Source organism: Aedes aegypti, chromosome 2, assembly GCF_002204515.2.
Source record: "Aedes aegypti strain LVP_AGWG chromosome 2, AaegL5.0 Primary Assembly, whole genome shotgun sequence".
NCBI lineage: Eukaryota > Metazoa > Arthropoda > Insecta > Diptera > Culicidae > Aedes > Aedes aegypti.
Window position 1 is genome coordinate 366932096 of NC_035108.1, and position 15610 is coordinate 366947705.

General features: G+C 38.2%; 1 protein-coding gene across 3 annotated transcripts in view; it reads left to right on the plus strand.

Annotated features, from left to right (window-relative positions):
* Positions 1-15610, plus strand: part of LOC5573506 (protein vestigial) — a 159194-nt gene that overhangs the window by 74675 nt on the left and 68909 nt on the right. For all 3 annotated transcript variants that reach the window (XM_001654590.2, XM_021846553.1, XM_021846554.1), the window contains exons 3-4: positions 4347-4602; positions 12573-12857. In XM_001654590.2, the coding sequence (XP_001654640.2) occupies positions 4347-4602; positions 12573-12857 (541 nt within the window). The remainder of the gene's footprint in view (positions 1-4346; positions 4603-12572; positions 12858-15610) is intronic.

The window sequence follows — 15610 nt, forward strand, 5'->3', positions numbered from 1 at the left end:
AAATAAATAAATCAAAGAAACCCTGAAGCTAGTGGTAAAGGAATACTTAGGAAAACCACGGGATTTATTGGCCAACGGTACGCCAAGAAATCCCTTCAGTGGTTTTCAGAGGCCTCCTCAGTGGAATTTGTGGTTAAAACCTTGATAAATTCCTAGAATGATTTCTGTAGGAGTTCTTGAACGATCCTTGAGAAAATCCGGGTATACATTTTCGGATTTTCTCTGGCAATTTCGTTGAACATCCCTTAGCGAATTTACAAACATATAGGAACGCCAGATAGATTATTACTAGCAATATTATAGTGTATTTATTTCAAAAAATATTAAAAAAAATCCTACTGACATTGTTTAGAATATTCTGTACAGTTTTAACATGAAAGCACTAGAAAGCACTGGATATGTTGCTTATGTTTATTCCGAAAATTATTCCAAAAATACAAAAATTCCTGCAAGAACTCCAAAATGAATAATTGGAAATATTTTCTCGTTTTTTCAACGTAATTATAAAGGAATCTCTGGATACGTTTAATAAAAAATAAAAATAAATCCATGTCATAATTTTATATATATTTTTAAAGAAATGTCCTGATGAATTATTCAAGGCCACTCGAGAATAGATTTGGATGATTTTTGGTAGGTATTATCGGACGATTTAAAAAATGAAATCTGAAAAATTTTCTATATACAGTCAATGTTTAAAACAAAAAAATAAATTAAAATTTGTAAAATTGACTTTTTGTATTTTTTCTGTTTGTACTCAAGTTGGTGCCCTTTATATTTTTTCGCGCCTCTCCTTCGTGGTCTCGGATGTAAAAGAAAATTAATATTTGTATCTGCCTCAATAGTCGACTTAAAGACGTTGGCTTACTCATTCTACAAAATTCATGCCTATGAGAATATCTCAAACTTTAAAATTTGAACAAAATGTACACCTTTAGCATTTAACTCATGTAAATACCATTAAGAAGGTATCTGTCAAATTTCTAATATGAGTGACAATGAGAATGGTTAAAATCGTAAGAAAATATATACAGGTTAAAATTTAACCAATGCTCCAGATTTCTAGAGGCCTACAAACTTGGGTAGATTTGATTGAAAATCAGAATTCATGAAGTATTATCTAAATATAAATAACTATGAATCCAAAGCCGTAATTAGACTCAACATCGTCAACATAGGTATTTGTGCCTAATTCAGTATCTACAGTTGTGTTCAGAATAATAGTAGTGAAGGCCGATTTTCATACAAAATGCTCAGCTTTGGCATGCTGTAACTTTGTTACTTAGCTCGTGGTTCATCCTTCGCCGCCACACACCGTTTTCCTGCACACCGCCAAAGATCGTCCTAAGCACCCGACGTTCGAAGACTCCAAGTGCTTGCAAGTCCTCCTCGAGCATCGTCCACGTTTCATGCCCGTAGAGAACTCCCGGCCTTATGAGCGTTTTGTACATGGTACATTTGGTGCGGGTGTGAATCTTTTTTGACCTCAGCTTCTTGTGGAGGCCATAGTAGGCCCGACTTCTACTGATGACGCGTCTCCGTATTTCACGGCTAACGTTATTGTCAGCCGTCAGCAAGGATCCAAGGTAGACGAACTCATCGACCACCTCGAACGTATCCCCGTCTATCGTAACACTGCTACCTAGCCGAGCCCTGGCGCGCTCGGCCCCACCAGCTAGCATGTACTTTGTCTTGGACGCATTCACCACCAGTTCAACTTTCGCTGCCTCGCGTTTCAGGCGGGTGTATACACAGTGCCACCTTTTCAAATGTTCGGCTGACAATGTCCATATCATCCGCGAAGCATACAAATTGTCCGGATCTCGTAAAAATCGTACCCCGGCTGTTGAGCCCGGCTCTCCGCGTAACACCTACTAGCGCAATATTAAAAAACAGGCACGAAAGTCCATCACCTTGTCGTAGTCCCCGGCGGGATCCAAACGAACTGGAGTGTTCGCCTCAAACCTTCACAAAATTTTGCAGAAGCCCCTAAAATGTGGGATGGATTTAGAGTGGGCTGAGGGCCCCGCGAGGACCGTGCCTGTGGGCCCCACATTTTAGTGTCTCATAGTCACGGTCCTCCCGGGGCCCTCAGCCCACTCTAAATCTATCTCTAAAATATTAAAAATAAGGGATAATCAAGGGGCCCCTGAGCATCGCAGATCCAAGTCTTCTTCGAAACTTATGCTTGTTATGCTCATTTTCTTTTTGGGATCTTACAAATTGTCAGTTTCTCACAAGCTATGTCGAACTTTTAATGCTATGAGATATCCGTACTGCGATTTTGGGGCCCCTAGAAACTCGGGGCCCGGTGCGGACCGCACCCACCGCACCCCCCTAGCTACGCTACTGATACTACCACTAGATGGGGTCGAAGAGCCCGCCCCATAGTGGAACGAAATAAAAAAGGGTCATCTGTGTTTGCGCTGAAATGATTAAGCTTAGCGTTTTGTCATGTTCTACAATATTTCATATTTTCAGAGTTTGCTATCAATCAAAGGCTCGATTTCACAGTTGTTCAAAAGCTTTCTACTGGAAGGAAATTCTCTTCCTCTTCCTCGAGCTTTGTGCTAGTGCTTGCGTATTGGCTCATCCATTTTTGGCCATTCATACAGGATACTGACTATTCAAAAACAATAGTTTGGTATTGGTTGTTGTAGTGTTTCAGTTTTCAATGCCAATGCTATACGCACTTGACAGATGCTTTGTGCTACAGTAGGTGGTAGTACTAATCATCAAAATATGCAAGTATTAGGCAGGGTCGATAGTCTGTTGAGCATTGTTGAGCACGATTAAGTCACTTGGTCACTTCAAAACTAAACTATGTGGGGGCAGCTATTCACATTCGTTGACACCTTTCATCAACTGTAGTAACACATTGCATTGCGCGGGGTTATTCGACCCGAATAGGCGATACCTGCAATCTACTCAAGCAAAACAAAAATCGTCGCACACACATCAGTGAGTGACTACCGTAAGCAGTGGTGGAAAGGATCAGTTGTTTTGTTTTTTCGAAAGTTTTAATCATGTTAAGAATAAATTATGCAATTTATTTTCAAGGCTGATATGGCATAACATTGATCATCCATGTTGACGATAATCGGTAATACTGAAATTGTTTTTACTCTCTAAAATCACTATCCCTGAAACCATATGGAAAATCCAAATTCTTACAAGTATTTTTCATGCTATTTCAGAACTCATGTGCGATATGAATCTTTGAGAGTGTCATCTCTAATTATGGGAATCAATCTTTCAAACAGTTGAAAGAATTATGCAGAATCAAAACTCAATTTTAACAAAAACCTAAAAGTTCTAGCTCGTTTTCTTTTTGGCATTATGTCTTCACTGGGACAAAGCCTGCTTTTTAGCTTAGTGTTCTCATGAGCACTTCCCCAGTTATTCACTGTGAGCTTTCTTTGCCAAAGTACGATGTCCCTTAGACCCCTTTTTAAGCTCATGAATACGAAAAAGAGAAGCAGCATTCATGCATTGAAAATATTCTATCGATAAACGTTGATTCGAACTTCTTACTTGGAGTGACGTTCCGATCAATGTAACCCCATTTTACGGTACCTACAAACAACAACGGCACCAGCATCAGTCAATGTCCCGCCGAGTTGCGTCGCGTCGAGTCGACCACCTTCATCAATGTAACGCGACGACGACGATGAGCTGCGAGTATGGTAGCGTCCCTCAACGGGTGAGACGGCGCGGCGCAGGAAGGTATCAAGTATGTGTCGTGGAATGCGATTCATAAGATGCTTCAAGTGATCTTTAGAAATAAGTTGAATTATTTTAATGCGTTCAGACCATTTATTCTGGTCGGAACTACCGATGCTTACATTCTCAACATGAGTAACTCCAGGTTTGCTGATTTGTGCGAGGTGTGAAATGGTTTCGGCGAAGAATCACAGGAAAACCTCAGAGGGGCAAAATAATGAGCAGTTTCCTTGCAATATGGGGCTTACTTGAAGTGTCTATTGCCATTATTTTGTCGCTTCAGCAGTTGGAAGAAGATTGATGCATAAATGAAGAATTCGCGGAAAAGAATTACTGCTTTTTGAGAAATAGTGCTGCGGTGAGAAGAGTCAGTCTTCTGGCTGTGATAAAAAATAGTCACATTGTCTGTCTCTTAGAGTTATCGTATATTTCTTCTTGGCATGACTTCCCTATTGGGACGTAGCCTGCTTCTCAGTATTTAGCAGTTGATCAACAATTTTAACAGTTCACGAAATCTGTTTCTCTCAGATAAAGGCGCAAATATATTTTTATTCACTGTCCAACAAATCTCTATTTCTACAGCTACATATTCTAATACAAAACTTTTTTATCCTCCATTCCAGTTCAACCAGGACCTGTACCCATCGACGGGCGTCCCGCTGGCAGCGTCCTCCAGCACGTCAGCCGGATCCCACTCGCCCTGCAGCCCCTTGCTTCCTCCTTCGCTATCATCGAACGTAGCAGCAGCGGCAGCAGCCCAGACCTCAGCCCTTTCCTCTTCCACCTCGAACACAACGATACCAACGATACCACTGGGCGCACTCCAGAGGCACATAACCAAAGAGGAAGACATCAGCACGGCACGAAGTGATAACGAGGGTATGAAATGGTCCCCCAAATTTATGCTCAACAGCCTAAGGTTGCACGCTATCTGCGCGAGGACAAAAAAGCAAAACTTTGAAAATCGATAAAATATGTTCTTAGAAAAGCTTTTTTATTAAAATAGTTTCCATTATTAAATTTCAAAATAAATATTTATTACTTATTTAGAATCTATGGAGTTAATGTAGAAAGTATTTGAAATGGGGGTTTACTGTAATATAGAATAATATTCTTGTTTTTGAATTCTTCATAAAATAGATTGCATACAAAAATTCTTAGGCTGTTTTCAAAAGACATTCTTAAGTCAAAATGACCCATTTATCTTTGGAAAACACTTAATCTACCATACCAAAAACATGTATGAAATCCAAACCAAACCGATGATTTTCGAGCACGATTTCTAATAATTTCCACTCATTCTAGATGGAATTCGTCAACTATGAAAACTTTAAAAGACGATTTTTCTCAGAAAATTCAAGGTAGAATATTTTGCGGTTTTCACTAGCTTGCTCCTTAAAATAGCAAGCAAGCTCTCATGAAAAAAAAATTGAAGTGCAAGAAAGTTGAATAATAATCCCATTTGTACAAAGCGTGAGTCTTTCGATCGATCGATGATTGATTTCACCTTCAGAACAATTTATTTATTACCTTGGCCGTTTTTGTTTCGATTGAAAACTGTCAGTAGATATGTCACTGGCTGCCATTCTGACGTGCAGGTGGATCCTTTCTCTATGGGCGTCTGCTTCCCGGAGCAATTCAATAAAATAAATAAAAACCCTTTCATTGACTGCAACCTGAAACACGGAAAAGCCACTCGGAAGCTCATAAATGTTTAAAATATTAACCCCCATCCGCGACGTTATCTGCGTCCACTTTGTTCCGTGGGTGATCGTTAAAACATCTGTAGCAGGAACGTTTTGTTACATAGCTCGTTTTTTTTTTTTTTGGTGAATGGGTGATGACGCGAGATGTTGTCGATGCACATTTATATTAACAATCAACCGCAAGCCGAGAAACAAACGACCAGATAAAGATGACAGCGAACATAAATTATGTTGCGTGCTCGCGGTTCTCGGTGGTAATTCCGGTAGCCTTCTTCCAGATCTGATCGTAAATTTTTGATGTTATGGTTCAATTCAAATTATGCTGCTTAATTAAATTATCGTTTATTGGTTTCTAAAGGTGGGATGCAATATTTCAGGTATTGAAATTGTTTCAAATGTGAAAACTCAAACGAATCTATAAACTACATATATCAAAAATTTGAACTTTTCAACCGTGTTGGCATAAACTCCAAGCCTGTCCAAGATACATTAGGATTTTAAGGTATAGCATTAAATGATGAATCGTTGCATAATAGATCATAATTTGTAGAGTATGATGTCACTGCTGTAATCGTCTTGCAGTTTTTGACACATTTGTAGAATGTCTCAAAGATACAATCTTTAGAGAATCATACAAATACATTCATTTATTTTTAACAAACGGGGAATTCGCAAACAGATGAAGTGTGGGGATAATGCACAACCGCTGATCCTCTGAAGCAGCCCTTAGACGACCACCTTGTCGACTCTTGTCTTTTTAGCGTAGTGTTAGCGAAGTTCAATTTCTAAACGTTGTATTTTTATATGCCTTAAACTCTTCGTATACCTATTGTTCAAGCTTTCAGGGCATTAGATACCTTTCTTGATGATGAGCCCAATGTACGTCACTTTCTTGACAGGAATCTTAACCGATTACTGATGGTTTGAAAACCCTTCTTTAAACTCTCCACTTTGCGTTTGGCTTTATTGATTATCTCTTATGCAGCCCACAGACGCTCAGACGGTTTGACCAATATTGACTCTGCCCCAAGTAGGTCAAACCGATTTATGTTGATGCAACCGTTTGATCGACTGTCAAAGTTCGTTGCAGTAACACTATACTATGAATTATGTGGCTGTGGGGGGAATATTTCTATGATTTTTTGGCAATAATTGTAGCAAGGGAGAGCGGAGCTTTTGAAATTTAAGTATCGGTAAAAATGGATGATAATATTATGAGGGATCTCTGACGAGGATTATTCTGAACAGTCATCGATATGAATGGCAATGAGAATTTCTCCAAAGATTCCATCTAGAATCTTTTAGTGGTTTCCTCTAGTTATTCTACTTTTGAGTTTTCCAGGAAACCATTTCACCAGAAATTCTGCCTGGGATTCTACCAGGAACTTTATCAATAATGTTTCTAAGAAATTATCTACAGATTCAACCAGAAATGCCTCCGGGGGTAACCTTTCAGGAATTCATCCTGGCATTCTTCCAGAGATTCCTTCAAAGGTTTTCCACAAATTATTCAGGATTTCTGATTCTACAACGATCACTCCAAAACAATCCTCTAGTGATTTCTTCAGTAATTCTTCAGGGCTTACTCCAAGACTGCCTCGGAGAACTCCTTCAGAGATAGCTATAACAATTTCTCCAAAAAATCCGATACTTTACTAATTCCCAAAGAGGTCAGTTGCAAGGATTCCATTACGCATTACCCAGGAATCACAGAACGAATCAGCGACTCTTTCTAGTAATTTTTCTACAGATTCCTCCAGAGATTTATCCAAATACTCTCTTAGGTATTTCGTCAGTGATTCTTCAAATTCTTCCTTCAAGAATTCCCCCAAAAAAGATTAATTTGAGAATTCCTCCAGCGAAACTTCAGGAATTCCTAAACAGATTCCTTCAGGATTATTTTCATGCGATTCCACCAAGAATTCCTCTAGAAATTCGTAAAGGGATTGCTCAAGGAATCTCTCCCATGAAATAACTACAGGGTTTCCATCAAAAAAATCCATAAGCAATTCCTCCTATCAAAAATATTCCAGTGATTCTTCTAGTGTTTTTTCCTATGAATTCCTCTACAGTTTCTTCCAAAAAATCCTTCAGCGTTTGATCCTAATATTCTTCCAGAAATGACTATTCTGCACGATTTTCCTCAGATATTCCTTCAAAAATTCCTACAGAATTACATGCAGAGATTTACTTCAGGAATTCCACCAAAAATTTCACCAGAAAGCCATCAGAAATTCCAAAATACTGCAAAATAATTCACCTCAACTTCCACTCTCTAAAAATAAAATCATTAGGAATTTACATAGAGATTCCGCTTACATTTTTTTTTTAAAGTTCGCCCAGGTTATCTTCCGGGGGTTCTTCTAGGGAATCTTTAATATATTTTTTATAAATTTCTCCAGTGTTTCCTTCAACGATCCTTGCTGGTATCTCTGAAGGGACCACCAGAAATTCCTCCCAAGATTCCTAAAGATATTTATCCATTAATTAATTCCAGTATTTCTTGCAGGTTTTTTTTTTGTTTCATGGAATCCATTAAGAATTATCTTGAAAAAACCATCAGGAATTGCTTTAAAAGTTAACCCAGAGATTTGTTTAAGAATTTCATCAGGGAATTCTCTGGGCAATTCTCCAGCGATTTCTTTGGTCATTCCTTCAAGGATTTTTCAAGAAATTGCTTGCAGAAATTTTCCAAAAATTCTTCTAGATTACTTCAGGGATTCAACCTGGAGGCATTCAGAGAAATGCTTTGCCCAATCCTCTGAGTAAATATCATTGTAATCCCTGGCATCTTTCGGATTTTTTTAGAAGCTTTAAAATGGAATACCTGGAGTATAGAAAGGAAAAATTTCTATTTCTTCGTGCAATTAGGGTAAAATCACCAGTTTTGGCCAGCCTAAGAGAAAATGTCATTAAAAATTAAATGGGAAGCCGTATTTATACTACAAATATGTCAAATGCAAGCTTTCAATCCATATTATGTGTGTAAACTATCAAAACTGAGCTAAAACCAATTTTTCGCTTTGAAAATCCAGTTGGTCAATATAGGCCAACGGAACCAGTTCCGGCCAGAGATTTAACTTCGATTCATAATTGGCCAATCGCATTGATTTCTCATGAGAGTGGCTAAATTAGGAGTGCCCTGGCTAAATTAGGTGTATGGGAGTTAAAATTATAAGGAAAATTTATTGTTTTTCTTATGTTTTGAATCAATTTGGACGAGTAAATAAATGTAGCTCTATCATGTGAATGTGAACTACTGATCACAAAAGGTTTCATGCTGATTGGCTATGTAAAACGGTGGGTAATACACTATGGCTATAACTGCCGTATGCCCAAAACCGGTGCTTCTACCCTACTGGTAGATTCACGCGCAGAAATATTGGGGGTTGTTCAGAAAAAAATCTTGTGGACTCTTTGGATTTTTTTTATTTAATTCTTTGAAGGACTTTATGATAACCCTGAATATATTCTAAGAAGAGAAATACAAGTAAAACCTTTGAAGTATTTCCTGGTAAAACCTCTGATGAAACTTTAGATGATTTTTCTGATTCAACTTCTGGCAAAAATCTGGTAATATACGCAGTTGTAACCCTGAAGGAACACCTGGGAAAATTCCTTAAAATACTCTTCTCTTAAAAAATAACTTGTAAAATAATAAGAGAAGCTGATGAAGTCTCTGAAGGAATAACTGGTTGAATATTTATGGGGAATTGTGGTCGAATCCCTTGAGCAATTCGTTATGAGATTCTTAGAAATTATCTTCGTGGAAACCTTGAAGGTTTTTTGTTTTGGAAGAACCTTCGGAAGTTTACTTGTATCTCCGGTAATATATCCGAAAAAAAATGGGAGGAGTTTCTGAATGATTTTTAAATGGGATCGCTATAAGAATTTCAGCTGAAATCCTTGGAGCTTATTCTAATGGAAATCCTGGAGAAATACCTGGGCGAGTTCCAGATGAAATCAATGGAGGAACCTCTGGTGGAATCCTTAGAAAAATCTTCAGAGAAAAAACAAGCGGAGTTTTTGAAGGAATTCCTGGTAGAATCACTGAAGGAATTCTTATCACTTCAGTCGTCGCGCTGTTGTATTTTGTACAACAGTGGAGAAAAACCTCGCTTATCGTACACAGCATTAGCGTGGTGGTTCTGACGGGGGCAAACCACGTGACGACTGAAGGGTTAAAAGAATCCCTGAAGGAATTCCTTTTTTGAATCCCAGGAGGAACTCTTGATGGAGCTTCTGGAGGATACACTGCTGGATTCCCTAATTACTGGTAAAAACGTTATGAGAAATTCCTGGTAAAATCCCAGAAGGAATTCTTTATAACCCCCTCGAATTCCTGGAAATATTCGACGAGAAATTCCTGGAAAATTCCCTTGAGGAACTCTGAGATTAATTCCTTAAGAAATTTCGGGATGAGGAATCCCTTGATTAATTTCGCATTGAATCCCTCGAAAATTGCCGGTGGTGAAATCCTTATAAGAAATTGTTGGTAAAATTCCTTCAGGTATTCTAGATAACTCTTGTGAATCATTGGAGATATTCCGGAAGGAATTCCAAGAGGAATCCCTTAAGAAATTCCAAGACTAATTACTTGAAGAATTTCGGGAGGCATCCCTTGATTAATTCCGGGAGAAATCTCATGAGGAATTCCTTGAGGATTTCCTTGAAGAATTTCTGGAATGTGTTCAGGATGTTCAGGATCCCAGAAGTGTTCCATAATGAAATGAAAATTCCTAATGGAAAAACTTCTGATGGAAGTAGTATGTTTCGACTGGATAGGTGGTAGATATTTTCGGAGTTTCGGCTTTCAGTCTAATTAATTGCGTTGACTAATTTCTAATCATCTGAGACTTCTGATGGAATCCCTACTGAAACACAAAATGAAATCTATAGAAGAACTTCTGATGAAATTCCTAGAGGAACTTTTGGTGGAATCCTTGGAAGAACTTCTGATGTAATTCCTGGAGGAACTCTTGAAAAAATCTGTAGAAAAAATACTAGAAGAACTCCTGCTGTAATCCCTATAAGAACTTATGATGTAATTTCCGGAGGAACTTCCAATGGAATACCTGTAGGAAATCCTGGTGGGATCTCTATGGGCAATCCCTAGAAATCTCCTGATGGAATCCCTACACAGATAAAAATATTTGATGCTAAAAGTAGTGTTCATAGAAGAACAAAGTAACAATAAACGAAATTAATCTATTGTAACACCATCACATTTAATATTCAACTAAAGATGCTTGAATGTTACATGATCGTGTAAATTTGAAGTAGATTCGATTGAAAAATTAAGAGATTGATCGCTAAAATTTCAGTTTACTTTGATGCTCCAAATATGTGCATGAAAATAAACTAAAATTTACAACATATTTGAGCTGTGTAGAGGAACTCCTGATAAAATGCGTGAAGGAATTCCAGGTAAATTCTTTGAAGAAACTCCTGATGGAATCCCTAGAGGAACTCCTAGTAGAATCCTCTAGAAGAATCCCAGGAGGAATCTCTGAAGGAACTTCTGATGTAATTCCTAAAAGAAATCCTGATGAACATCCTTGAAGAACTCTTGATAAATTCTCTGGAGGAATTGCAGCTAGAATCTCTGAAAGAACTTCGGATGGAGTCTCTAGAGGAATTCCTAATGGAATCCTCTGGAGGAATTCTAGGAGGAACCTCTGAAAGAACTTATGATGTAATCCCTAAAAAATCATGCATATCCTTAAAGAACTCCAGATGTATACGCTGCAGGAATTCCAGATGGAATCTCTGAAGGAACTTCTAATGGAAACCCTAGAGTTTCTAATGGAAACATCAGGAGTTATGTAATCTCTATAGGAAGTCCTGGTGAAAAAACTCTTGATGGAATCCCTACAGAAGCTTCCGATGAAATCCCTAGAGAAATTTCCGATTTTGATGAAATTCTTGAGGAACTCCTGATGGAACCCGCTGAACTTTCGAAAGGAGTTCTTACATAAATTCCTAGTTACAACACTGGACAAAATCTTTATTGAATTTCTGGAGAACACCGTTGGAATCATGAAAGAGTTACCAATAAAATCTTTGAAGTAATTTTAGTAGAATTCCTAAAGGATTTCCTGCAGCTTTACCTGGAGGAATTCCTGGTGAAATGCCTGATGAGAAACACGAGTGAAAATAAGGCCTCAGGACAAAATAGTTATTGCAAGATATCTGTGGAGCAAAACAAAATGATGCTGACGTTACAAGAGTTGACGCTTAACTGACAGTTTCGTATAGGGTAGAAGCACCGGTTTTGGCCATACGCCAGTTGTAGCCATGGGGATTATACAACATTTTACATAGCCAATCAGCATTAAACCTTTTGTGTTCAGTACAGCACATTCACATGACAGAGCTACATTCATTTACTCGTCCAAATTGATTCAAAACATTAGAAAAACAATTCATTTTCCTTATAATTTTAACTCCCTATTTCGCCAGGACACTCCTAATTTGGCCACTCTATTGAGAAATCAATGCGATTGGCCAATTTAGGAGCCGAAGTTAAATCTCTGGCTGAAACTGGTTCCGGTGGCCTATATTGACCAACGGAATTTTCAAAGCGAAACATTTATTATAGCACAGTTTTGATATCTTACACACATAATATGGATTGAAAGCTTGCATTTGACATATTTTTAGTATAAACACGGCTTCCCAATTAATTTTTATTGACATTTTCTCTTAGGCTGGCCAAAACCGGTGCTTTTACCCTATAGGCTTTTAAAGAGTTGCTCAGAGAATATGCTGGACGGCATTAGGGTTCACATGAAGCCAAACCTAAAATTTTCAGGAGTACAAATCTAAAGAATCAAATAGCCATTTAAGCTAAAAACTTGATCAATTGGCGGCTTCTGGAGGTGATCAATCGATCAAGTTTTCAGCTAGAAATGCTGTCCGATTCGTAGAGTTTTACTTTTGATGAATTGAGGTATGGCTTAGATTATCTTCGCCTTAAAAAACGCAACTCAAATCTATTATTGATTCTTTGAATTGAGATTTAACTCAAATGATAAAGGCTGCTAAATGCAGACAATCTACTTAGGACATGCGCTCTTTTAATATTATTTTCATTTGAGTGTTACATTATCATGTATATCATGTTACTATCCCAATTTCCAGGAACCATCCCGGGAGCGCACAATGACAGTTCCTGTTCGTCTGGTCCCGAGTCGCCCAACAATCTGCACCACCAGGACGGCAGCGGGGGTGGAGCGTCAGGCGGTGCCAGTGGGGCGACGGGTGGCAGCAGTAGTGGCGAGACCTCCGGTGGTGGCGGTGGCGGAGGCCGAGCCCAGTACGTGTCCGCCACGTGTGTAGTATTTACCCATTATTCCGGTGATGCGGCCAGCGTGGTGGACGAGCACTTTTCTAGGGCGTTAAATTTTAGCGATAAAAATAATAAAGGTAAGTCGATACAGAACAGCTCAGGTATGTGCCAATAGGCCCATTGTAAAATCACATCGTAAAATTGGTTGAGCGATATTTTCCACAACTGGGGCGTCGACGGCAACAGAACAGCAGCAATAACACGGGTTGATGATGATGTAGTTTGGCACGAGTGCGTAAAGAGACGTTTACACTCGTTTATGCGTTCCGGGAGATGAGTTTAAAGCCACGGATTGCGAGAGGCCATCATAATGCCTAACCATGGTAATTAGCTGTTTATGCCTTCTTAACCCGAAAGCCATAAAAATAAATCAAAAAAGGCATAAAATTTCACCCCTGCTGTTTTACAAAGAGGAGTCCATCATGAGTTAGAAGATGAAGAAAGCGTGAGCTTAGACAGGATTTCATCAGGAGTTGGGTAACAAAACTTCGAGTTTCAAAACGCTAAATGTTGAAAACTTCTGATCGAATAAATAATTTGACATTTTGTCCTTTCAGCGTTTGCTCTTTCGACATTTCGTCCCTAAATCTTCACACAATGTAATATGATTTTTACAATTTCTTGTGCGAATAATCAGCAGCATACCCACTGGAAACATACAGTTTATGAGAATTTGGAAACCTAATCGATTGAGAAGATGAAAACCTAAGGATCTGCTTTTAAGGATCTTAATTAACATAATGTCATAACCGAAGCTGATTACCTTTTCAACATCTTAATATACATGATGCAGAAGACAGTTGCATCGCATCGTACGCGCGTTGCATTCCCTTGTTTTATGTGACATCTTTAGAGGTTTATTTTCGGAAATCCTATTAATACTCACCCAAGGTTGTAGTTCACTCGAAAAACACAACCCGCAGCATAAATATGTATTAGCGGTGGCAATGGTTGGTACCTGAGAGAGAGGAGACAGCTCACTGACAACTGGCTTGTTTTCTTGGCTTCTTTGATTTCTTCTTCTCATGTTTGGGCTATGCACAATGGTTCGGAGAGTACAAACTGGGTCAAAACCATTTTCACATTCCATTTGATATCAAAAAGATCATAAAATTTAAAATTTGCAATAGCAAATGGAGTCCAATCGACAATATTTAAATATTCAACTATTTTATATTCGATAGCACAGGAAAACAACCTAAATTTTCAATTACATCCAGTTTTAGTTCGGTTAAATTTTGACGGTTTTTCACGTTCTGCCCTTCGAATGTGCGGTTTTCCAGTGACAGTTGATGACAGGTTTCCATGACTTTTGGGAGCTCGCAATCTAAGCCAGCTGTCTCCTCTCTCTCAGGTTGGTACCTTCCGTCAACTCCGCTCCGCTGACAAAACAAAGGTTAGAGGGCCATCGAAAGGGCTGCAAGACAATGCAATGCCATGCTGCTGCGGCTGTTGAACAGCTTCATAAATTGATCGGGCTCAGCGATTACTCACTTTTTCCTGCTTACACTAGGGTGCGGCTTATTTTTTTAAAATTTAAGAAATGCTAAGATTGGCGGCGCAAGTGATTTGAACGTGAAATTTCAAATTATCAAATATAACATTCAGTAGAGTTTACATAATTTAGACATTTCAAAATCTATTTTGAATTCAAAACATCACCTTTGTCTAGAACTGTAACTAGTGGTAGATATATCATTTTTTCCAAATTTTTCTTTAGTTTACTGAAAAATAATTTTCTTCATATTATTGAAAAAATAAAATTGTTTTGATTTTATGAATAATTCACCGGTGCTTTAAGCATGCTTATTTAAAAAAAATGTTTCGAACCCGTGTAAATTAGTGAAATATATACATAGTTCATAATTCGTTTGCCAGACATTTATTAAGTTATCTTAAAATGAATATATCAAGAATCAAGATGATTCAAGATGTTTTTCGTAGAAGTCGTCAAAAAAACTCGATAAGGAATGGCTCAACGTATTCGCCTGGAATAACTTCTCCGATTCCTTTTTTTTTCTCTAGATTCTTTAGATTCTTAAACTAATTCTCTAAATATTTATAAATACCTCTAAATCTTAGCATATTTGTATCAAACTCTGAGGTTCTCTTTCAAAAAATAAGCTGCACCCTACTGCTTATTCCCGATCTCCGTTTATCCCCTGTGCATCCCGCGGGAGAATCGGCCACGGGTGCCGCAGTCCATTATTTATTTATTGATTGGGATTGTATATGTCCCCGCTCAGTTCGTTTGGGTGTCGATCCAGGACTGAGGGAAGCAAGCCAAGGAATGGGAAAAGAGGGTAGCCAAAGAGGTAAAACTACAAAACGGCGACGACACGGCTTGTGGTGGTAGGAGACAGCTACGACAATAACGATGATGATGATGATCCAAAGAGATAAAGGTTTATAAAATTGTGTATTATTATTTATGATGTCGACACAGCCGCCGCGGGAAATGATTTATTGAGCTACAAATTAGCGGTGGTGGAAAATTAGTTGAAACGGGAGTCCCATCAGTCTATCAAGTGGCTTGGAAAGGTAAATGTTTCACTGTAGGCGATTTGTGGGAAACGTTTTATTGGCTTCTTGTGACATTACAGTTATCGCTTGTTATTTCAATATTAAGATATTTAGAACTTCATCACCAAACAAAATGATCGAAATGTTAATTTAACCTACACTATGCGGGTGAATCGAACAGTTGCTGGTGTTAAAATTAACATCATATAAAACATGTGAAGAAAACTAATATTTCTAAAAATGTCTAATGCGCGTCTGTAAAAACATCTATAAATGATTGTAATCCATTTAAAACAAGTCTAAAGGT